Below are 24,510 nucleotides of genomic sequence, written 5' to 3' on the forward strand. Positions count from 1 at the left end.
TTGTCCCCTTCTCGCGTCAACATTCTCCCCTATACTTTTGTTCTTTGTCAGCCTTTGGGGCTTTTTTTTTTCAAATTCAAGGACACATACACAAAGTGCATACTTTCCCATTCTTTCTACAGCAGGAACAAAGGAATGCTTTGAGGTATTTTATTGACGGATTTTACAGCGCCATCGATACTGCCACAAGGCACACGGAAAGGCTATTTATGACATTTATCTAAGAGTTTATCGATTCCTGTGTTGTGTTTTCATGGTCCCGTTTACAGCTGTGTTTCCCTAAGTGTACCAGTGTAAAGTGTTGAGTATGGAACATTACAAAATCACAAATGCACTTAGCCAAGAATTATGGCCGTGCAAAAGGTCAGCGAGAGAAATGAAATAAACCAGTCCTCACAGGCTTCAATAGAGCTGTCAGACAGGACAAGCCTCTCCCGGCAACCTGTTGAGACCATTTTTCCCTCCCCGTTTCTGTTCTTACGCTGAAGCCACTAGAAGCAAACTGCTTCCAACAAGTGTCTATTAATCTCTCTCTCTCTTTTCTGTCTCCTTTTAATCGTGTAAAGTGACGGGACGCCCCGGGGAGCCGGATTAACACGCGCCCGCGAGGGCGCCCCCCACTTTTCTCCCTTGTCTATCTCTCCACCTCCATCCCTCTATCATAGTCTACCCAGGGGCCAATCGCTGGCAATCAGCCACTATAGTGAGCGCGATCAGGGCTGGGCAGCTAACTCAGGGCCTCTGAAAGGAGATTAGCACCTTTTTTGTCATCCTCTCAAACGAGATCGCTAAAGGAACAGCAGGGGAGGGAGGGAGAAAGAGATAGGAAGAGCGGACGCAGCCTCTGGTCACGACCTCACAAGGATAGTGTGCTTTGTGGCCGTGCGCTGGAGGGGAAAAGGAGGGAGACGGAGGGTCCACCTGATGAGCTTCGGATCTTTTTAACAGAAGCTGAAGGAGAGTTAATTGGAGGAGCTTCTTAGGAAGCTTAAAGATGACAGGATTAAAGGGGTAGTTTTGGGGGAAGATCTCATTTACACACATTGCCCCTCCTATCAAATATAGATGATGAGCCAAAACTTGTTTGGTGTCCTGGGTTTGCTTCTTTAACTAGCTCTCTATATGAATGGTTGGTTTCTTACATTCCACCGCTAGTTACAGAGTGCAGTTTCTGCATTTCAGAGCCTAGAGGAGTAACAAGAAAGGTTCTATTCTTAGTGAAATATCTATGATTTTCAAGCTGTAATTGTAAGATTAAAATACTATGTAATGAGGCTTCAAAGGAGAAGACGAATCTATCTTAAAGCCTCCCCAGAGGAAAGAAAAATCAAAAAGGAGATCTCCTTAATGTCTCAGTAGTTTCAGATGGGAAAACAAAGGGGATTTTCGCATGAGCGTCTCCTGCTGCTCAAATGTGTCTCCTGCGATAAAGACCTCAGTAATGTCACGTGTCTCCTCTTGCGTTTTAGTGCAGATCTCAGTAAAGTCACTAACTGTGCTCAGGTTTGCCAAATGAGCTAAACCCTACTCTCACCTTCATCTCCTTTAACTCCATCTTGTGTCTCATGGTTCCATTTTGTCTCATACTTTTTCTCCTAAGGAAAAGTAAGAAAATGTAAGACCATGTTTGGTCTGTGTCCATTTAGTCTATAAGACTTTACAGATGACAGTAAATCAGAAACCACATAAACAAGTTCCAGTGTACAATAAAACTGATACTAAAGATGTTTTGGCTGTAAGTGGAATACGGAGTAATATCTATTCGATTGTAACTCCTAAAATACACATCTCTCCAAGCACACTCTATTAGTGTCATGCCCCGTGTGTGTGTGTGTGTGTGTGGATGTGCTTAAGAGTGTGTGCTGGTGTATTAACTTAATTCAACACTTATCTCTGTTCTCAAGTGCTAATGCCCTCCACCTGGTCCAAGGCCTGTCCTGTGGCCTTCTCCTGGGCAGCTGTCTCTTCTTCCTCCCTCTCTAACTGCCCCTTTATTCCAGCCTTTCTCCCTCCCCCTACTGCCTTTTAAAATCCCCAGCACAGAGACCCCTGGCTTCCCGGCGCCTCTGACCACTGAGCCGCACAATAGCTGGACAGTCTCGGCCTCACTGCCCTGGCCCGGAGTGATGAGCTCCCTGCTTGTCTTCTAATGGAGCTGTAATTACCAGCCGCCGGCTGCTTACTCAAGGGTCAGCGCTTCTCTTCTACTCTGAACAGAGCACAGCAGCATGGGAGCTTTCAGGGAGTTTCACGGGGTTTACAGGGTCTGCCTGTTCACCTGTTGTCCAGCGCTTGGGACTGTGGGGTAAATGGTGTTCAGGATATTGAGTTTTCGGGAAAAGGGATTGAACACGGCTGTGGAGGGAAGAATGTGGAATGGATTGGTGGTCAATCTGATAATGCCCAGTAGGATACATGTGTAATGATTCTGTGGCAAACTTAAGTAGTTAGACGCATATACAGGGGTTGGACAATGAAACTGAAACACCCTGTTTTAGACCACAATCATTTATTAGTATGGTGTAGGGCCTCCTTTTGTGGCCAATACAGCTTCAATTCGTCTTGGGAATGACATATACAAGTCCTGCACAGTGGTCAGAGGGATTTTAAGCCATTCTTCTTGCAGGATAGTGGCCAGGTCTCTACGTGATGCTGGTGGAGGAAAACGTTTCCTGACTCGCTCCTCCAAAACACCCCAAAGTGGCTCAATAATATTTAGATCTGGTGACTGTGCAGGCCATGGGAGATGTTCAACTTCACTTTCATGTTCATCAAACCAATCTTTCACCAGTCTTGTTATGTGTATTAGTGCACTGTCATCCTGATACACAGCACCGCCTTCAGGACACAATGTTTGAACCATTGGATGCACATGGTCTTACTGGTGCAATGTGCAATTAATGAAGATTGGCCACCAGGCTGCTCCAATTTAGCCATGAAACCTCCCACACTAAAATGACAGGCGTTTCAGCTTCATTGGCTAACCCCTGTATATAGTGTGTATACTGTATATGACATCTGTTTAAAATGGTGGGGAGTACAGTTATACAGTTGCTGGAGGTAAGAATGGGAATAAATCAGTATGAGAACTGTGGGCTAATGCCTCTGGAAGAGCATTATAAGTGGGGAAAGGGGGGGGGGGGTTGAACAGTGTTTTCTGCTTGCTTGCTATTCTGTGTATGTGTGTGTGTGTTCACAGCTATGCGTGGGTTAAATGCAGAGACTTAGTTTCCCCAAGTTGATTAATACTTTTTCACTTCTAATTTTTAATTTTCAGTCTTATTTGTTCTAATTCAAGTGAACATCAGTTGTAGTTGGTTAAGAGTAGGATATCTTTGCCAAGCAACATGCTGAGTCTTTTTGTATCAACAAAATTATTATTCCTTCTTGTTCTATTTCTTTAATCAACATGATGCATGGATAAAGATTTCAGCTAAAGCATGTGGTGTGTACACTGACTTCAAACATGACATGGACAATCAGATTTTAGAACCACAACTATCTCTTTTATAGACACTCTAGAGACTTCATGCATTCAGACATCCAAAAAAAATGTCGGAGAACAGAGGATTGTGTGAGAAGCAAAATAAGTGCAAGGGGGAAAAAAAAGATTGTAGACCAGAGCAAACCAAGTGTTGGGTGGTCTTCTGAGTATGTGTGTCCTTTTGGAAACTTTACACTGTTTTATCATTTCCAAATTCCATCTCTCTCACTTTTTCTCACACACTGAGACACACAAACACGAGTGAGGTGATGCCACATGCTCAGTTCTCCCCGGGGACCCCCCTTCTCTCTTTTCCAATCAGCCAAGTCATAATCAAAATGCATCTAATAAACTCTCAATTTTACAACACTCAAAATGTGGCTGAGAAATGGATTGAAATATTAGGAGTAAATTATGAGCACGCCAGACAGCTTGGCTCCTCTCCCAGAATCCGACTAAGACACACAGAAGGATTCGGGCTGTGCTGCAACGCCACTTTCATTCTCATGACAAGTAATGCGCACTCTCCTATCTCTCGTACACAATGGCAAACAAAAAAAACCCTCACCAAACTCCCTCCCCGAACAGAGACTCGTACACACCTGAGAGTGTACTCACCGTGAAGAAAGTGTCTTTTCAGACCCTGTGGTCTTATCTTTGTTAATACCTAACACATCTGTGGCAGGTTTATGACGTGGGCTTATCTCTTGTAGCCACTACAGGGCAAATAAAGCCCCCTACTACTACTACACACACACACACACACACACACACACACACACACTATACCCCACACGTCTGTGTAATGTGATCAACCACAAAGGCTTCAGAATTGGATTTCAAGGACTTTTCACTCCATGGCTGTCTCGTAACCCATGAAACAACAGCGTTCTACATGTGCCATCCACTTGTATTTGCCACATTATGAGGACCACGTACCCCTTATTGCTGTACATTACCATCCAGGAGGTGTGATGCTATAAAGTACACAAAATACTATTATGAGTAACTACTTCTTTTTGATCTGAGCTGATATTTAAATCATATGTTTAATGGGTTTTTAACAGTACAACTGGGCTACAGAATGACTAACGCAAACTGGACCCCTTGCAATTTGTGGTTTAATAGAGGTCTCTTATACATTGGCCAGGAAGCACTTCATATGAGAGCCCGTACGCCTGCACCTTAGCATCTTGAGGCCCTTTCATTTTGCCAGCATACGAGGCATTCCCAAAATAGCACTTGGATCACTTTGATTGCATACGTTTTGTATGCTTCCCTTATTGCCTGAGTCACTGCTGACTTCACCAGCCCGTAATGGCGCCCGTGGTTTGATCACACGCCCGAACAAGCAGAGAAAGAGTGAGCAGAGCAAAGCGCCAGGCAAAAGGAGGAGAGAAAGAGAGATAGATCATTATCATCCCTGCCCTCCGGTGTGAACTGATTGGCTCATTGATTCGCTCACCCTCCCTTCTCTCTCTCTCGCTTTCTCTAGCTCCCACTTTGCTTATTAATTACGTCTGCAGTGACTGATGAGAATCGGCCGCGGCTCCGCCACCCCGACGTGCTGCATGCTAACACTGCCGCTGTGTGGGTGTGGAAGTGTGAATGTGTGTGTGTGTTTGTGTGTGAGGAGCGACGCTGATTGATCGGGCTCTAGTCCCGGTGAGACTCATTCGTCACCACTGGGCCGCCCCCCGTCAAAGTACTGAAGCTCTAATCCACAGGTATTCACTTAGTTTCATTCATCTCCTCCTCTCCGCCTTGGCTCCCTCTCCGCCCTCCCTACTCCTTCCCTCCCTTTCTTTCTCTCCATCTTTCTTTTTTTTGTGCTGAAGAATGTTTCCAAGGTCTTATGAGAGATTAGCGAGGAAAGCCCAAATGTAAGAAGACACCAAAAGAGGACAAAAGGTGTAACCTTCGCATGCAACACGAAAGTAAAAGTGGATTATTATGTGGCCATCTGGTGCTTCACATATGTTTTTGTGTATTTGTATGTGTGTGTGTGTGTGTGTGTTGATGAGTTGTTTGACGGTTTCTTCTGAAAGTCCCAAAGGCAAGGAGGAGGACAGTACGGTATATATTCAGACACCCCAGGGCTAAGCTTTTCTGAATCAGAAATGCTTCCTCAGCCTGGGGTCCCAAGCTGATGGACAGGAGGCCCACCTCCACACACACACACACACACACAGAGCTGGAGACCATCCCAGGAATGTCTCTACCCAGGAGGGGGGTGGACTGCAGCAGGTGACAGTAGGATAATTGCAATCCCCTCCACCTACAGAAGAATAAATGATACAGAAGAGCATATATAATCACTTATATGGGAGCTGTTGTATAATTCCAAATGTGTTTTAAAGAAACAGCAGCCCCTGTCATTACAACTCAGGCTTCTACACCACAGAAATTGCACTGTTATTTTTGAGGAGAGTAGGATCGCACTCTGCAACTGTAGGGAGATGTCTTCTGTAAATATTATGATGGGCAGACCTCTCTCTCCTCTCTTATACTTTTCTCCCAATCCCCCCTCTCTGTTGTGTCCCCCACCCCTCTTTATTCTCCCCATCCCCTCCATAAGTAGCTTCAGTACCACTTTTCATTGTCTTTCTCTCTCTATCCTCTGAGGGGTCCAGGCAGCTGAGCTGCCAGAGAATCATCTCACATTCCTCACAATTCATTCGCAGCAAACAAGCAGGGGGGGGGGGGCTGCTTTTCGATGTGTGGCTCTCCACAGTTTCGTCACCAAAGCCTTCTTTCCTTCCCACATCCCGGGTTCTCATTGAGTTCCCTCTCTCTCACACACTCACTTTCCCTCAGTGTATTCCTTCTGCCTCCCCTGTTCATTTTGGTAATTGCCTCGCTGCGTCAGACGCCTCAGTATGAATCCCCGATGCAAGACTAACTTTTGGTAAAACAAAATGCCTGCAATCACAGATGTTGGCAGCCGTCTTGAGTGCTTTCATTCAACATGTCACCCAGCTGCCTCGGCCTGACGCAAAACCGCAGGCTCTGGGCTGCCTGGACCGACAGCAGCCAAACATCAGAGTGATCAGTCATGTTTAAATGTGCGGTTCAGGGGAGCTGAGAGATCTTTAACTGGTGCGTCAGGCATCAGAGCAAGGCTGCGTTGCATTATGCATCGAGCAGGCGGCGGACACTCGACTGGGGCCAGTGGCAGAGACTTGGGCTCGTCTGACAGCCTCTTAAGAGGACAGGAAGGAAAATGTCGAAGCGGTGTAACAGATCAAGATTCCTCATTTGATTTCTCGGCTGCACTGGCTTTTCCGGGTTGGTGTAGGGATTAGTGCTTGGCGATATGAGTGTAAACCAAAGTCACGATTAATTGAAGATATTACCCTGACTATGATTAACAAACAATGCACTTTTGCTCCTGGGCCCCTCCTACAGCTGCAGAGTGTAATTCACTTTTACAGCACTGTCCAGAAACCAAGGTCAGTGGTGGTTTCCCACCCTCCTCTAAAAGGTACATAGTGCAGTTTTAGTGCAGATTAGCAAAACAGAGGCTTTATTCTCAAAATTACAGTTCAGTGAAGCATCACAGAGAGTTTGGAGCTGTGATATTAAGGTAAGAACACTACCTAGAGTTGCTTAAATGTGCACTGTTATCCATTTATAAGGACTAGACCTATATTAAGCCTAATCCAGTCACAATCTGTCATTTAAGTTTGGATGCTTACACTTTGCTTCATCACAGTTATACAGCTGGGGAATTACCTATAATGTTCTTTTTAAGATATTTTCCATGCAGACAAATCTTAAAGTGGAAAATGAAAACAGCTCAACAGCTATTTAAATAGACTAATAGCCAAACTATGCTTTGGCAGCCGTGAAGCCATCTGCAATTTCAAACACCAAAGGTGTGCATGCATAGACGGCCTAAAAGTATCATTTCAGACAGTCACACTAGGATAAGTGATTTTACAGTGGCATTTTAAAAGCAACTCGCAGTCTAACATATCTGTATTGAAGTACGCACTCTGTGGCTGTATAATCTACAGAAAAAAAAAGACAGGGCGTCTGCAGATACTCATTATTAAAGCGCCCAGACTGACACTGCAGCAAAAAATAAAGCCCATTCCTAATTGTAAGTTATGACATGACTAGAGCTGTGCCGAATTTAATTCCAGCTTGCAACAGGCCCTTTCCAAACTACAATAACCACTTCACAAGCTACAATATAAATAGGTGTTGTCTCTCTCTAGTCCCCACCAGTCCCTCTCTCTCCTCTGAGCTGTGCACCTATTAGCAGAGCACCTCTGCTACAGTAGGTCGGAGAGGGCCGCACTGAGTGCCATTGAATGGAGAGGTCTGTGTGTGTTAGCGCCAGCCAGAGAGCGCGAGAGAGAAGGGTCCTATTGATTCAGGGGGCTTTTGACATGCTAATGTTCTCACTGTCAGCTTCAGCAACCCCCCCACCCCACCCTCCCACCCCCCATCGTCCTCATCCAAGGGCCTTCAAAGAGAGGCCTGCCTCACAAAGCAAAAGGAGCAGGGTGGGGGGGATGTAGTGCACTAGTCACTGAATGGGCAGCCTTAATCCTGCCTCCGCAGTAGAGCAAGTGGGACGAGGCTGCGCAAGAACGGGCGAAATTCGCACCACTCTCGCTCTCCAACTCAACAGTTTTAGCACAGCTAGCCAAAACGACCAGCAGCAACAAGTGATGAGCCAAAACAAGCGAGAAACTCTCGTATGGAGAAGGCATTCGCTTTTTTAATGGTATTGTTTTTCCCTTGCTTTGACACACAGAGGAGTGGGCTAATATTGACACAGCAGATACTCTAGCAGAGGTTTTTCCTAAGAGATGCAGCTAGCATGTTAGTGAAAGCTGCATGGGTCAGGGGCCCAACTAGCATATGTGTGTGTGTGTGTGTGTGTGTGCAAGCACGTGTGAGTGTAATAGGTGCTGAGAGAGGCAAAGTGCCGCTGAGCGCTCTGATTAATGTCCGGCTGGAAATTCAAAGCAGAAAAGTGTCAACACCGCAGCCACGGTGACTGATTTACAACCGGCACTGTGCTGTTTTTATTTTTTATTTTTTTTTGGTGAAACAGTATGTGCACATGTATGCGTATGCGCACTATGGTTTGCTAAAAGTGACCTGGGACAGCGTGTGGGCGTTTGTTTCTCATTTACAAAGCCATACTGCCAGCCGTGACATACGCCTCGCTCACTTCACCGTGTCACATGTGTTAAAGGGGGGGAGCACGCCTTCATAATCCTGTTAATGGCCAGTCAACAACCAGTATTTCACATGTGTAAATTATAAAGGACACAAGGCTGGTTCCCATGGTGACCGCTAGCTAGGCTGCTCCACTAGCGTATTTGACACCCAAACTGTCCGGGGAGCAACTTTGCAGAGATTGATATTTTCACGTCAGGAGTGTTAGACTAATGCTGAGAGGTGGGAGTTCAGCTGGCTAAATGGGAAGCAGAATTATGAACCACATGGTATGAGGGGGGTAGAATATCATACAGATTACAGTCTACAGTGATGAAACAGTGCTGCTACGAGCTTATATCACTTCATATATCCCTGTTGAAAGCATTCATGTCATTTCTGCCAAGGAAATTGGCAGCATTTGCTACTACACTATGGAAACATGCTAAAGATATGTGCTTGTGCTAGATTCTGTGGACTGTTTCAATTATGGCAACCATGCTAAAGAGAGGCATCAACAAGATTGGCCTCCTTGAACATTACAAGAATACACACTGCTATGTCCTGCTCTTTATTCTGTCTTCAGCTGAACAAAGCCACAAAGTCAAAACTAATCGCTTCCAGGGACAATCCAAGAGTCCTAGCAGCTGGTTTCAGAGTGGTCCAATCCACTCCAGCAGCTAAAGGTAAAGAAACAAACCCTCTCCAGTCTAAGCGGGGAGAATTCAAGCCCGTCATGCCTCGGACTCTCCAAATAATTACAAGTATTAATGCCTATTGTTCAGTCAGCAGCGTGAGCCCTCCGGCATAATTACCACTATTACTCCACATTGTGGAAACAAGGCTGCCGGCCCTTAAATAATCCCATTACTCAATCCATCTTTTCATCCGGCTGCCGCTCTCGTGCATGCACTCGGGCCTAATTGACATCTGTTAACTGACGTCCTATCAGATCTCTGACAAACCGACTTTGAGGAGGTTAGACGAAGCTTTCTTCAGGCCACTTCAGTCAGGAGTATCCCCCAGCGAGACAAATATGAGCCCTGTGTGGCATAGTTTTCCCACAGTATGGTAGTTAAGGGATATATTACGCTCAGGAACGCTAATGTGGATAACAAGGAATGGAACTAGTTGCGATCATAGAGTCTAGTATGCCTATGTGAGCAGTATACAATAAAATCAGGCATATGTGATGATAAGTATTGATTAAAATGTTGCCCTTCAAAACTACTGTTGACTTCAGATATGAAGAAGTAGTGTATTCAGTTTATATATATATATATATTTGAATTTCCTCCGGGTGTTCTGGTTTCCTCCCACAGTCCAAAAACACACGTTGCAGGTGGATTGGCGACTCGAAAGTGTCCGTAGGTGTGAGTGTGTGAGTGAATGTGTGTGTGTCTGTGTTGCCCTGTGAAGGACTGGCGTCCCCTCCAGGGTGTATTCCCGCCTTGCGCCCGATGATTCCAGGTAGGCTCTGGACCCCCCGCGACCCTAAATTGGATAAGCGGTTACAGAAAATGGATGGATGGATATATTTGAATGAGATTTACAGTTTACACAATAAATATAAACATACCCCACACCAGCTTTATCCATGCAGAACAAATTTAAGTATAATCTAAAACATATAAATATGACAGCATGGAAAATGAATGTTCTGTAACTGCAGTCTCAGTACAAAGCTAGCTTGACTTCATTTTTCGCAATGCTAGCATTTACCTTCTAGAGGATATGCACTTGATAACTTACAATGTTTATGGGTTCAAGTGTTTATGTTGAAACAGAACATGGGAAAATTTGACAAAGAGTCTTTTGAAATGTGGACGTTTATATGGCCACAAAACAACCCAGTGTTTATATAGAGCAGATTTACCAAATGGCACTTGGATTCGTGCGAGTCATTCGTCATCATAAATCAAACTATGACGCTTTCCCGAATGCTTCATTAGTGGAAGAAAACAAGCACGTTTGCTCTGCCCCACAATCCATCTGGCGCATTGGTCTGAAGAAATTTTGGCATCCTCCAAATCAAAACCCAAAGACAAAGGCACTCAGCAGAAATGGCGACTGTCAAGTTTAGTGCGCCCTCCTTCTCGAAAAGTGGGTCAACAACCAGAGAAGCTCAGTCCAAAGAAAAGGATGGCTCTGATTTTTTCCCGCCGCCAAACTTGGCATGGTCCTGTTCACACCCCCACCGACACAAACTCAGCTGACCTGTGACCCTGCTGGATGGAAGCCAGCCTATAGAGAAAGCAAATCAAATGGTGCTCATTGCTCTTTGCCGAAAAGGGTTAGGCGCAGGAGTGCGGCGGTGATGGACGCCTTGTCAAATGAACGTTAGCCTCTGGCATGGACCGTGTGTGCAGAGCAACAGTTAAAAAGATCCTGGGTTAATAAGAGAGGACGAGGGGAGGGTCATTCAAGCCATGAGTCAATAAGGCCCGAGCGCATGAGGAGCAAGTCAATCAGGAGGCCAGCCTCGGATATACAGATGCTCTGCTGGAGAGAATTAGCTGGCTACGCTTCTGGAATTAGCTGCTTTCTCAAAAGCCTGGTTATTGCAATCTAATAGAGCTAAACTGGACGCCAGCACTCAATTTTGGGCTACTAGGACAAAATGATAATTAGATAGATGTTGAGATCTGGAACTGGAGTTTCTCATTAAGGGAGTTGGAAGTGGTTAGCGGTTGTCAGGCATCAAATAAGGCTGGGTGAGATAGCAAAAATATACTAAAAGACTAGCTGGAACGGACAGTGCTCATAAATTAAGAATTACATTGGTTTGATTTTAAATAAAAATGTGCTAAAATTAAGTATTTAAGCAGAAACGGGAGGGGAAAAAAACAAAATGAAACCAATGTAACAACCAAAATGGTTGTTTTTGCATATATTATAAATATAAATATATATATAACATGACAATGTAAACAGGAAGAAGATGAAAGAGTATACTCTCACTAGGTGGGTGGATGGATATCAGGAGGAAAGCCAGGCCAGATGTTAGCTATGATAAATTAGAAATCATTGTTAAGTGTACAACTGAGATGTCCAGGCCCACCCAGAGTCACCTCCACTTTTCTTCACTCCCGGTAGCTGTGCACTGCAGACAAACTCGAACCCACCGTCCATCCATCAGCCCGTGACAACCGAAGGACTGGAGCACTGTTGTTGAAGGCACTTCCTCGCAGAAGCACCAGACCATGATGGACAGGATGGGGTCAAGGAGAATGCACACACATGTGGCAATGAACACACAAACACAGGGTGAACAACAGGACATTGACAGCACCCAAAATGGCGGAGACTAAGTTTCATCCATTACATTTGGACTGCGAATATAAGCAGCGGCCATTCAAGTTTAACCATGTAATTCTATATGGTTAACCGTCTCATTTAAATTTAAATACGGAAATGATTCTGGACAGCCTGCTGCATTGATCACAGACTGAAAAGAATGGGATGAGCAGCCCTCCCTCTCCACCCTCTCTCGCTCTCTCAGAAGGGAAGAGAACCCCATTGTCTAGGAGAAACACAAGTTCGCTGGCTTTGCATTTCATGGACGTTTAAAATATGTAAATGATGTATCTGTTGGATATCAAAGGGCACCTCTCTCTCTCTCTCTTTCGATCTCTCCCTCCCGTACCCTAGACAGCTGACGGCACATTCACTGTCCTGCGCAGAAGCCCTGGATGGAGAACTAAAGGGGTTCGTGACAGGAATCAACATATGTGCTTGCCATCAAAAGCCCAAAAAAGAGGGAAGTGATGAATATTCATAGCAGAGGAGCGTTTAGAGCGGACGGAGGCTATTGTGTGCTGGAGAAAAAGAGCAGTAACAACAACACACAGCTGAGGCTGAGGATGAACCCCACACACCTGCTCATAATTATGACAGGACTGAGATAAACATGCTAGCTTTTACTAATTAGAAACACAGACACACACACATACAGGCAGAGTACACTGTGTACCACTCACACACACAAACACAGTGTAGTGCTGACAGTCAAGAGGAGACAGTGATTCAGCTGCTTGCTTTTACACTCGGCAAGTCAGAAATCAATAGTGTTCATTAAGTACACCAGTTTGGTCAATGTGTGATTAAAACCAGAATTTGCTTTGCAGCGCATGTCGAAAGCAGCTACATTCTCTCAATTCAAACTTCATACATAAATAATGCTTTAAGGGAATACTCTGATATTCAAGCTACTGCTCACTAGCTTCAAATATAAGTGCGTTTGGTGTGCAGTTTTATGGTTGTGTTCACATTACTAGATCAAATTTGACAGTTCGCATTCATAACTCTGTAACGTAGTGCTGGGCGATATGAGTGCAAATCAATATCATGATTAATTTTATCAGGATTACGATTAATGTATGAGTATTTTGTTTTTGTGTTTTGACCCTCGTAGTTCAGTGATGAGGCTTGCACTGTAAATATGCTCCAGTATTAAAGCTGGGATATTTTTCTAATGTTGCTGGGAGCTCGTTCCTCTCATGTTTCTCAAGTTGCTTGGTCAGCCTCCGCGTTTCGGTTGCTTCTATGGGGCAGAATCACGTGACTACAGTTTGGTAGCGTGGTTTTAAAAGGGACACAGTGGGGACATAACAAAACAAAAACAATATAATCGATATAGACAGTCGATTAGAAGTTCTGATGTTCTGAATTTTGATTAATTTTCAATCAATTGCCCAGACCTACTGTAATGTGAACGAATCTCTCCCTAAAACGGCACATCAAATGGTTATGAAATGCATTAGTATCTGATCCAACACCACATATAAAAGTGATTAAAATCTGATTTAAGTTTGATTTGACTTGTCTACACAGCCATGAAAACAAATGAGATTTGAGTCACTTCGGTCTGGTAATGTGAACAAAGCCAATTCCTTTTTTAGACCTAAGTCGTATTCAGATATTTTTTAGATTTATCCACTCTTTGTTTTCTGAATGTGACTGTTTTAGATTTACCTACACATAGAGAAGATCTAACACAGCAGTCTAGTTCTAAGAACTTTGAATTAGTTTGTCAACAAACTCTTTTTTTCACGTTGATAATTCTGAATCATGCTCTAAATTGGACGCCACAGTGGCACTGCCCTGCGGCTCCAGGGTCATGGCGTTATGGATTTAATGAGGAGTTGGTTTGTTATCCCTGTGTCTGCATGGGTTTCCTCTAGGTGCAAATGTGTTCACAGATGTACCTGTGTAAAGCCCTGTGACGGATTGGTACCATGTCCAGGGTGTGTTTCTGCCTTGGGCCAGTGGTTCCAGGCAGATTCTGAACACTGAACAGGTTGAAGATGTTACAGAAAATTAAAGAACAGTGCTCTACATGAGCTCTCACTTCCAATACATTGCTAGAATAATAAAGCCATGTGCATATTTGATATACTAATAGACAACATAGCAGCACACAGAGCTCTGCATGGACACAGTGAAAGTTATATACTGATATTATGGTGGCCAACAAGGACAATTTCTCTGGTGGTAGATTTGTTCCTAAAAAAGAAGCTTTCTTTTTTTTTCAGGGTGCCTGTGCTGAGCTCATCAGATACATGTGGTTAAAAAATGGAAAGTGCTTAAAAATAATTGTCTGGGTTAATGAACTACATAGAACAGATGTAGCAGATGTAGGTAGAGAACAGATTGAAAACAAGATGGAGCCTTTCTTCAAATCTCTTTCTTAAACAAAGCAAAAAGAGTTTTTTCTTCCTCCTAAAAAAAAAAGTTCTCAAGGTCGTTAAGGGACAACCATTTCTCAGTTTCAGCTTCCCTCCAATCTGAAAAGTTCACACCCACTCTCAAATAAAATCACCCAGCAAAAGGGCACTTTTCTTATTATACCAATATCTGCAACTCCATTTTGGCTAAAATGTCAATTTTAAGGGCATGGTGCCTCAGACTGTTCCTGTTCCAGTCTCCATAATTCATTTTTAGAATATCATTGCTTCATACCTGAAGCGCATGAAAACGGAGCTTGAGCTGACTCAAAAAATGACCACAGTTACGATTATACCGCAGGCTGGCTTGCATTTGCTGTGTAGAGCACACACCACGGAGTTGGCCTGGACCTTGGACAAAAACCTCACTATTACATTTTGGGTCTAGAGCAGCAGGGGTGCTTTCTAATACTAACAGCTGGCGACCATCATACCAAATGCTGCCCAACTCCCCACGAGGCATTCGCCCAGCATTGCTTAGAAATGCCTGATTTCCACTCTCCCGCTCATTCTTTCCCAGCACATGAGCAGCAACAAATTCTCACAAAGAAGTCAAAGGCGCAAATCCCCAGGCTGCACCTTCCTCCTGGCTCCATTCACGTTTAAAAGCTCTGGCGGATTTTTACGCTTCCCTTGGCCCTCGTTCTCTCGCTCGATCTGTTTTCAAACCTGCCCCTGCTCAGGCGCAGCTGTCAAAATTTTGACGTCTTAATCAGTCTCTGCCGTGACCCCGGTCTTGAGATGGGCGTGGAGGGGGACACCCCTGACCCCGTCTAGTGTTCCTCTTCTGTGCCCTAGACCCCAACACCCCAACAATCAGCCAAAGGGTGCCTTTGACGCCTTCTGCACTACGAGGCTTGTATCCCCTATCCTCAATGGGCTTTTTTTTGTCACATGGAATCCAAGACGCCCCGTTGAGAATGTGCTCTCCCCCTTCTATACGCCTCACATTGAAGGTGAACCCATGCCTCCCAACCCCCCTATCCAGGCTCCACACATGGACTTATTAAGAAGACACTGACACTCATCCCCAGGCTGGGAGAATGGGCCACCTTTTGAACTTTCCCCAATGAGGGTGCAACTGCCTGTTGCTTGGTTGAGAACAACATCTGATGGGTTAACTCTCCACGGATGCCTGGGCCACAATATAGAGTTAATGAAAATAGGAAAGAACGCCATGGCACCTGCAACACTCGGGATAATACGGTTATCTACAATTTTAAAAAGTTCCAAGACCTATACAAGGCAAATTTATGACATGTTTTCACTGCAACTTTAATCTGAGCCAAAATCAGACACTTTGCATGTGTTCACAGAGTTGCATAAATATTTTTTTAAAAATGTATTTCATATCAGGCTTTCAGAGTTCCTTGTAATTTGCGATAATGACAGTTGCCAACACATAGCATTCATCTCAGGGGTGCAAACACACAGTTGTCCCCCATTGCAAAGAGTAATAAAGTCATTATCTCCAACTGTGAAGTGATTTCAAATTTTCCACTAACTGTCCATATGGAACAGACCTTCAGCATCCAATGAAATATGGCCCCGTTTCCTTTCTTTCTGCACAGCTGTGAAGTTATAGAAGTTCTAGAAACAGAGAGGGGGCAAAAAGTGTAGAACCCAGATGCTGTTGGCTAGTTCCACCAAATAAAAGCCCTGGCAGGGAAAAGCTGTTTTTTATTATTATTATTATTATTATTTTTGTTTGTTTTAATTTTTTTAAAACCAATACATGCCCCTTCCAGAAGCCACCCATCCACAAAGAGACCGCCTGCTGCGGCTGTTACACACCCCCCCTCACCCCACATCCCAAAACCCCACAGGAGCCCTAAATTACACCCCGTATTTGTCATGCAATTAGCCCGCTGAGATAGCCCTCATAAATTACCGGCAGTGGACTGGCCAACATGCCGTTTATCACCCGTGCACAAGCAGTGACCCTCTCCTGGACCAGACGCTTTTCACGTGGAGGTTGCAGAGACAGAGGGGCTGTTCTCAAACTGACTGTCTGTCCTCGCCTCTCTCCTTCATGTGCAATGACCCCGGCTTCACCCGGACACTGTGCTGAGCCCCTCGGCGGCCTTTGGCGAAGTCACGGACAGTGAGAACCAAACGGAAAACTGAGGCAGTGCAGGACAGTTTTTGTATGGTGACACACACCACACAGTTTGACCTAAGAGTGGGCAGGATGCCAATAACATATCATATATGATATATGTTTACAGAACACTACATATATATGGAACATAATATATAACGATAAGGTTTGGATCTATTGTACTACTGTGGAAAATTTTTGTTCATCGAAACTAGAACAGCGAACACCTGATGAACCTTTAATATATTTTTTTTTTCAGTGTAATGCTCTTTTTATTAATGAAACTCATTTTTCCTCCCTCTCTCCTTGCACTCTCCTTGCACTGAAACAATCTCTCACCTTGAGAAAGATACAGCCTGAACCCACGATCTAATTAAAGTGCACTGCACAGTTGTAAGCCACACGGCTGCCGCTCGAACAAAAAAACAATTAGCGCTAACGCTCCTCTCGCGCAAATCCATAGGGAGGTGTTCTGATATCAAACAGAGCGATCCGTAATCACCAGCAGGCCCCCCGACCAGCAACAACCCCATAATCCTCCAAGCTCTGCTGAGTGTCCAGCTGTCTAGATCAGGGAAACTTCTAACGCTTCCCCAGTGAGAAAACGCAGCACACTCACGCTCAGAGCGCAACAGTTTTTCGTCACTTTCGTCCTCACCTGGAAACTGTAAACCCTGCTGCTATGCTACTTTTTTGGAGAGCGCCTAACAAATGGAATTCAGGTTTCAGATAAAGTAGATGTAGATTGGAGGCCTATAATGACTACTCAACAAAGCTGTAGCTTATTTTAAAACATTTAAAAATGGCTCTAACAACACAGTCCTTTCAACCAACTACTAAAAGCAGTGGGGGTGATTATGGCAAGGTCTGCCATGATTGTTACATAATTGTCAGACTGCAATTGTCTGAGCTGGCCACAATTATCTGAGCTATTTTCCATAGTAGGTATCTTTCATAATCAAAAGCTTATGGTACTTTATATAGGATGTAAATGAGGTGTGCTATTAATTTGCCTGAGGTTAATTCACATAAATAAAAAAGTAGAAAATTAATGTATCATCATCAGAACATTGTTACATTCTACTTTTAATAAAAGTCATATTTATTTTTATTTGCGCTTTTGCCACATTATTTTTCCACTTTCACTATTTGCGAACAATAGAAAACTAAATTATAAATGGTCATGTTTTCCCTCTTTTTTCACAAGTGAAAACTGTTCTGAGGTATTAATAATACATGACTTACTTTGGTTATAATACCACAAAGACCAAACCCCACAGCAGCATTCTGACCCTGTCTAAACAGCCCTAATCTGAATGGTCACATTCAGCGCCTATTCCTTTAAATGAGAATGAGTCACTCGCTGTTCACCCTGGCCCCAAGTGCACAGCAGTGTGGAGCAGAAGCTGCCCCCCCAAAGTTCTAGTCTTAGTCAGTGTTTATTTCTCTGCACCTCTATGTTTATTTAACTTTGTTTAACCCTGTCTTAACCTCGCTAACGCAGGTCCAGAGTCTCCAATGATTGGAGAGACTCAGAACAGAAGACTAAAAAAAATGATAGACTGTTCTTGCTTCACAGTGTGTGAGTTGAAAGGCTCACAAGCCCTGAATTCTTTTATAATATGTCCCCTTTCGATCAGTCATCAACTAAAGTGTCACATTCAAGTCAGGCCTCTGAAATTGCTTCTATTGTTTCACTCTACTATAAAAGAAGATATTGCTGAAGGAACTTGAGTGATGTTTGGAAATGGGAGCTATAAAAGCTTGTTAAGTTGATGAACTGAACAATAGACTAAATATGAATTGATTATAGATAATCAGCTGCAGCCATACCTCTGCACTTGGAAGACAAATGAACAACACATGGCCCAAAAACCCCTGGAAGTCTTCCAAAAGAAGTGACCAAAGCCCTCACCTTGGCAGGCTCCGGTTCGCTCTTCAAATCCTGGATTGCACAAGCAGTTCCCAATAGGCACCAGCCATTCCCCATCTGCTCCACAATACATCTTGGGAACTTCCCGCTCTTCCGAGTTGTCCACACAGGATCCACGTACCTCCACCAGTGAAGAGGTGTCTGCCCCAGTGGTGGTGTCCGGGAACTGGGCCAGATTACGCACGGTCAACGGGCACTTCTTGTAAAAGATCCGCACGGACACCAGGGCAATGCATGCCCCCACATCCTGGAAGGCCAGGTAGAAACCTTTGCGGTTCAAAACCCCCACATCCCGCACCTCTGTGTTCAGCTTCATGATGCGATCGCCAATGTCCACCTGTGTGAAACTCTCATCTGCGGCGATGGTGTCGATTTTGCTGAACTGGTTCTCACGGATGTAGCGTTCCTTGTCATTGTTGGACTCATAGTAGTAGAGGTTGAAGGTCTCCTTGCAGGTGCCCATGACTCCGGGCAGGCTGTTGCAGTCACGCAGCGTGAATTTGATCTCGATGTAGACGCGCTGGGCACCGCCACGCGCAATCCAGTCCGTCCGCAGCCAGTTGTTCTGGCTGGGCTCCATGACGTTGCACACTTGGTAGGTCCGGATAGGTGTGTTTTTCTCATCCATGATGCTCACCTCTTCCCACTGAGAGAGAGATAGAGAGAGGGAGAGAGAGAAAGATACACTTATTAGAGGCCTTTATCTCAGCAGGTGCACTCCATCCCACACTTGCAGTCTGCCAGCTAACAGCTGCCTTGACTTGCATTGATTACTTTCTGATGATGAGGATTTAATCACGCATCTGCTAAGTTTCTGCCATTCCGTCAGCTGCACGCTCTTCAGAATAAAAAGCATTCTGAAAAGGCGCAGTTCTGTGAGCTGATGGATTCTACTGTTTGGAAACATTCTGGCCTCTCCGGGATCTTGGAGGAGCCACAGAGGAAGGAAAACGTTGGAGAAGATTTGTGTTTGACAGCACAACTTGGAATCTGGAACTGCTCAAGGCTATGTCAAGTGTCCATTATATCTATATACACTCAGCCCGAGCTTGCATTAGCAAAGGTGTTTCTGGAGACTACTTTAAAGACGCAGGCCTTTTTCTGAACATCAATATTTAATCCTCTTTTAAAAACAGACTTAAATGTTTAAACGTAATGTTTGGGGAGATGGAGACCATTAACATGGCAGTGGTGAGAAATTACAGTTTCTGGAATTTGAACACTGCACTCTTAAATAACATTAGACACTAATGTTAAATATTTCACTGCCTGGATGAAAATAGGGCTATGTTTTTGTTTTTTGTTTTTTATTGAAAAATGCTCTAGTTTCTTTAGGTCTCTGAGTCTTGTTATTGGATGCTGTAAGCTACCTGTGCATAAATCCTAAAGCTGTGACATAATGTTTAACTGCTTTGACAGAGTCTGAGCAAAGCTGAGCAGAATGCACCATTAAACTTGAACATGGCTAAAAGAATGGGGCTGCAGTCCTAAGTTTGGGTCAATTAATGGCACAGCCAGTCAAAAAAGAGACCATATTTTGGTCACAATATGCTATGCCCATACAAATAGGTCATTCCAATAGGGGTGCATTAGAAATAAATCAATTATGCCTCCAAACCCAGTGTCAGTCAAATATCTTACATCCTGCTTAACACCAATACAAAAAGACACAATCCATTGTCAACTCGGAATGACCTCAAATTCAGACATTGGTTTAAAGCTTAATAAAAAACTCACATTGCCTGTGCCCAGTGTGGCCAAGGTTTTGTCATAACAGCCATAATATGAAATTAAAATACTAGTGCCTTGTCAAATTCAAGATTTTTCCTGCCCATGTTCTTTCTGGTGTGCAGAAAACTTTAATTTGTTCTAACTGCTTTCAGTAACTGAAGGACATTCACCGGAACAGGCCTATGTCAGGATCTGCCCCTGCTGTATTCGTGCTAGAAAAGACCTTTCAGCGACTTTTCGAAGGCTCTTGGCACACTTTGGCAATCTGAAACAACTCGGATCATCATCTGTTTTTATTCAGCACGAAAGACTGACGGCGCATTTCCGCAAAAGGGGGGAAAAAGCCCCACAATAAAGCGCTTCTTGTTGACTCTTTGGCAGTTTCCCCTTCCAAATATGATTGCCCGAAACCAACAAATATTCTTTTCTCCTTTGTGACTCCTTGTTGCAAGTACTCACCCCTCCCTCTGCAGGACTCGCCACCCATTTCAACTCGCCTTGCACCGTCCTGGAGTCCAGCAACGTTACTGCAGTGATGAGAAAGCAGACAAGAGATTTAAGAAAACTATAAATATAAAGACATGAAAATTAGGCCCGCAGAATTCTTTGCTAAGATAGATATCTGAGTGCAGTTTATGTGGCTGTTAGCTCTGGCCTTCCAACCTTGTGTAGCCCCCAGCCTTATTTCAGGGTTCTTTTTTCTTTATTTAATAATATTTTTCATGTTTCTGATTTTCAGTCCAGACCAACATGAAATATAGTTTTATTATGTAAAATTTTCAACCACACAGAGCAAAATTCCCAGTGCTGAATGAACACCTACTGGGTACAGTCTCAATGGTAATAAATTAAATCTTAATCACTGTTATTCAATGCAGTCGTCTGTTAATACTACACTAAGACATAATTCAAGACATACATTTAAATTCCACAATGAATAATTGATAATTTTCTGTAACAAAGCCATCGAAAAAATATATAATAATAATAATAAAGAAAGAAAAAAACAAAGCGTGAATGTTGGGTTTAAGAAATTTAAAAGGTAAACTGAGAAACAAATAGACCAAAATCTATAAATATATGACTCTTTAAAATCCACTTTCTCATCAAAAAGGACTGTATTTATTACAACAACAACAAAAAAGAGACTAATAACACTAATAGCAGAAGATTTGTGAAACCCGGTTTTGCAATAATAGCACTTTTAATGGATGTTTTACAAACATTTTATTTTTAAAATGAAATCAGGCAACAAAAATGACATAAGCATTAAAATAGTTTATATTGATATAGATTCTATATCAAGTCACTGCCATGAAGATCTGTTTTAGGGCTCACAACAAGCAGGTACGCTTTCTAAAAATGAAGGTGTCACAAAGGTTCCTTTGAGTGAAACAGAAAACCCTTTGGATTCCCTCAAGAACCATCAATGAAAAAAAAAGTGAATAACCTTCTCAATCTCTACATAGAATTCACATAATGTATACCTAATTAGGGGCTCTTTCTTATTCGTTTGCTTTAAGACGGTTATTCTTTGTAGAACCAAAGAAAGAACATGGTTCTCTTCTCCACTGGAAGGTTCTCCAAAGAAACAAATGAGATTTTCGCTCATAAACAGCTTAAAACTGGAGAGTGCAGACGGCCATTTGGTCTACAAGTAGAAACAAATGGGGAAGAAGTCGTGAAAATGGTTCTTTCGATCATCCACTGTCAGGTTCTGTAAGGAACAAACGTGGTTTTTCTTCGCCTAAAAATAACAGACTATTTTATTTTTACGAGTGTAGACGGCTATTTGGTCTTCATTAAGCATTTATAAATGGGGGAAAGTCGGTTAGAAGACAACATTTTAGACAGCGCAGCTAATATAATTCACTTCATTTCATTTTCTGGAGCGTTACGGGGTCCACGCTGTAACGCGTTGTAACTGGCGCTGCATTGCTGTTGGAAAACACGAGTTTACAGCAGCTCCTATTCCCGAGCCCTTCAGATAACTGCAACATGTCCCTAAAGCAAGGGGACAGTTTTTAATTCTTTTTTTTTTCAGAGTTAACGTTATTGATGTGGTCTAAAACCCTTACGAGAACCAGCGAAACGTCGTGTAAAACTGCTTTCAAATTTTGGTTCATTTCTCTCAGGAAAAAAACAAAATGAAGCAGCACAAAACCGAACATAATTATACAGAGTTAGACAAGTATCTAGCTTTCCTAAAAACAATGGTTTCTGATGTAGAGAATCCACCGTCTATCGGATCAATTGTGGCAGCTGCTTTACAAAGACTATAATTCTCCCAACGCATTTTACCCAAAGTAACTGAGACCGTTAAACGTTACTTCAGGCGGTTGGGAAACTCGGCTACTTTTCAATTACGCGTTTAATGTCCAACATTTATGTTTATATATCAACTTTTGGACGGAACTGCGTGGGAAATGTTTCCAGAGGTGAGACTTTTCTGTTATATTCTCTAACGTCAACGACACAAGCAGCGCTCGCGCGAACTCACGTAAACATAAACAACTCCAAAGGGTATTGTTGTTTATCTTATTTTGTGTGTTTTTAAATTATTATCAATTTGCATCTTCCTTACCTTCATTGGGAGGATAAACCCGTGCAGTTGACGCTCTCTTTAAAATCCATAAAAGATATATGAACGCGAGGGTAGCCGTCCGTGTCATTTTAAATTAAAAAAAGAAAAAAAACAAATATTGTTCTTATTTTCGTTATTATTATTTCCCTTTTGTCGTAACGTCTCCGTGTGCGCGTCTCTCTCTCCTTCGCTCCGCGAGCGGACCGAAGTTGTGTCTGTCTTTATCCCTGTGGAGTAAAGAGTGATGGCTAAAACACACACACACACACACACACACACACACACACTAATACAAAACCAATGAGGTGGGAGGACCAGACGGTGATATTTTCCCTACCCGTTTTCCAACCACATTCCCAAGCCCCGCCCCCAATCTAGGATTGGCCTGTTTATTACATCACCTCCCTCGTAGTTCGGTTTGCACTATGATTGGTAACTAGTTCCTTCTCGGGTTCTGCAAACCAATCAAAGTGTAGGAGGGCGGGGGCTGTCTGAAAACGGGTGAGCAGAACTAATAACGCGTACACTAGTTGGTGCGTATACAAATAATAAGTTAACACATCCCAGCCAACACACTAATGTGGGGCAAATTGTAGCAGCCCTAGTACTAGCTAGTTTAATCCGTCGGCCCTGCATAAGGACCCTTCAGTAGGCCGTATATATATATACATATATATATATATTAGGAGCATTACCGGGATATACCCTTTTCCGATACATTGACCTGTATTGACCATTGACAACCTGGGTCCCACTAATAGCCCAGGTACCCACCCATTCAAAGCATATGCCCACCTTGAACCCAGCTAACCCATGTTCAGCCCACAATGGTCCAACTAATTCATCCTGGCTGGGACCCTTTTTAGGAAATACACAAAAGCATGGCATATTTCTGCAAGTCTTGGTTTTTATGTATGATGGGTTTAACATGTTGGATGGAATTACAGTATGAAAACGGTCTTGATTCATGCACATGCCCCCAGAAGCTCAGTTTTTGATCAGAGAGAAGGAAAGAGAGAGAAATATTATGAAGATGATAACTAATGAAACCTGAGTTTTGTGTTGGCTTAGTAGGTTGAGTGGATGCAAAACAAGAAGTTCTATGATTGAAGTCCCAGTCCGCCCCCTACCGTTCACCTCTATATTTGACATTATATCCTCACTTTCACTCTTTGCCCTCACGTTTGTGGACGTAGTTTCATCGAAGTTTACTCCTGGATGTAGGGTATTATTAAATATTTGGTGTGCCATTGCTGCAATAACAGCTGCTACGTTTGTGGGAAAACTTTACACTAGGTGTTGGAACATTCCTGTGAGGAGTTGATGGGCTTTAGCCATGAGAACCTTAGCGGCACTCCACAGATCCTGTATGACCTGATCCTGTATCAGTCTTAAAAGACTCAAAAGTAAAGAAAGTTTACTGTAAGGCATATATATATATATATATATATATATATATATATATATATATATATATATATATATATATATATATATATATATATATATATATATATATATATATCACTGACATGGTTGCTGTCTCTGTAGGGCTGTGTACATCTGAAGGGGCAAACAGGGCTAAACTGACCCTTTTGTCTTTGTTTGAAGCTTCTTTTTCTATTCTTTGTCCACCCACTCTCAATGACCCCAGGTTGTCAGTCGTGCATTGATACCCCCTCCCACTATCCATGGCTTCTCATCAATAGTAGCAGATGCTTACAGAACACAGATTCCACTGATCTGGTCACTGATGTGCCTGCTGTCCAGTGT

At 43.3% G+C, this 24,510-nt stretch overlaps 1 protein-coding gene across 5 annotated transcripts in view; it reads right to left on the minus strand.

Moving 5' to 3' along the window:
* Positions 1-23,064, minus strand: part of epha4a (eph receptor A4a) — a 49,938-nt gene extending 26,874 nt beyond the window's left edge. For 4 of the 5 annotated variants that reach the window (XM_066680350.1, XM_066680349.1, XM_066680348.1 and 1 more), the window contains exons 1-3: positions 22,738-23,064; positions 20,613-20,680; positions 18,405-19,068 (exon numbers count right to left, since the gene is read on the minus strand). In XM_066680350.1, the coding sequence (XP_066536447.1) occupies positions 18,405-19,068; positions 20,613-20,680; positions 22,738-22,825 (820 nt within the window). In that variant the 5' untranslated portion in view covers positions 22,826-23,064. Of the gene's footprint in view, positions 1-1,534; positions 1,596-18,404; positions 19,069-20,612; positions 20,681-22,737 lie in introns of those variants that run through there. The other variant, XM_066680352.1, reaches the window with a different exon arrangement.
* Positions 23,065-24,510: the final 1,446 nt, after the last annotated feature.

The sequence above is a fragment of the Hoplias malabaricus genome, chromosome 9 (genome assembly GCF_029633855.1).
Source record: "Hoplias malabaricus isolate fHopMal1 chromosome 9, fHopMal1.hap1, whole genome shotgun sequence".
Lineage (NCBI taxonomy): Eukaryota > Metazoa > Chordata > Actinopteri > Characiformes > Erythrinidae > Hoplias > Hoplias malabaricus.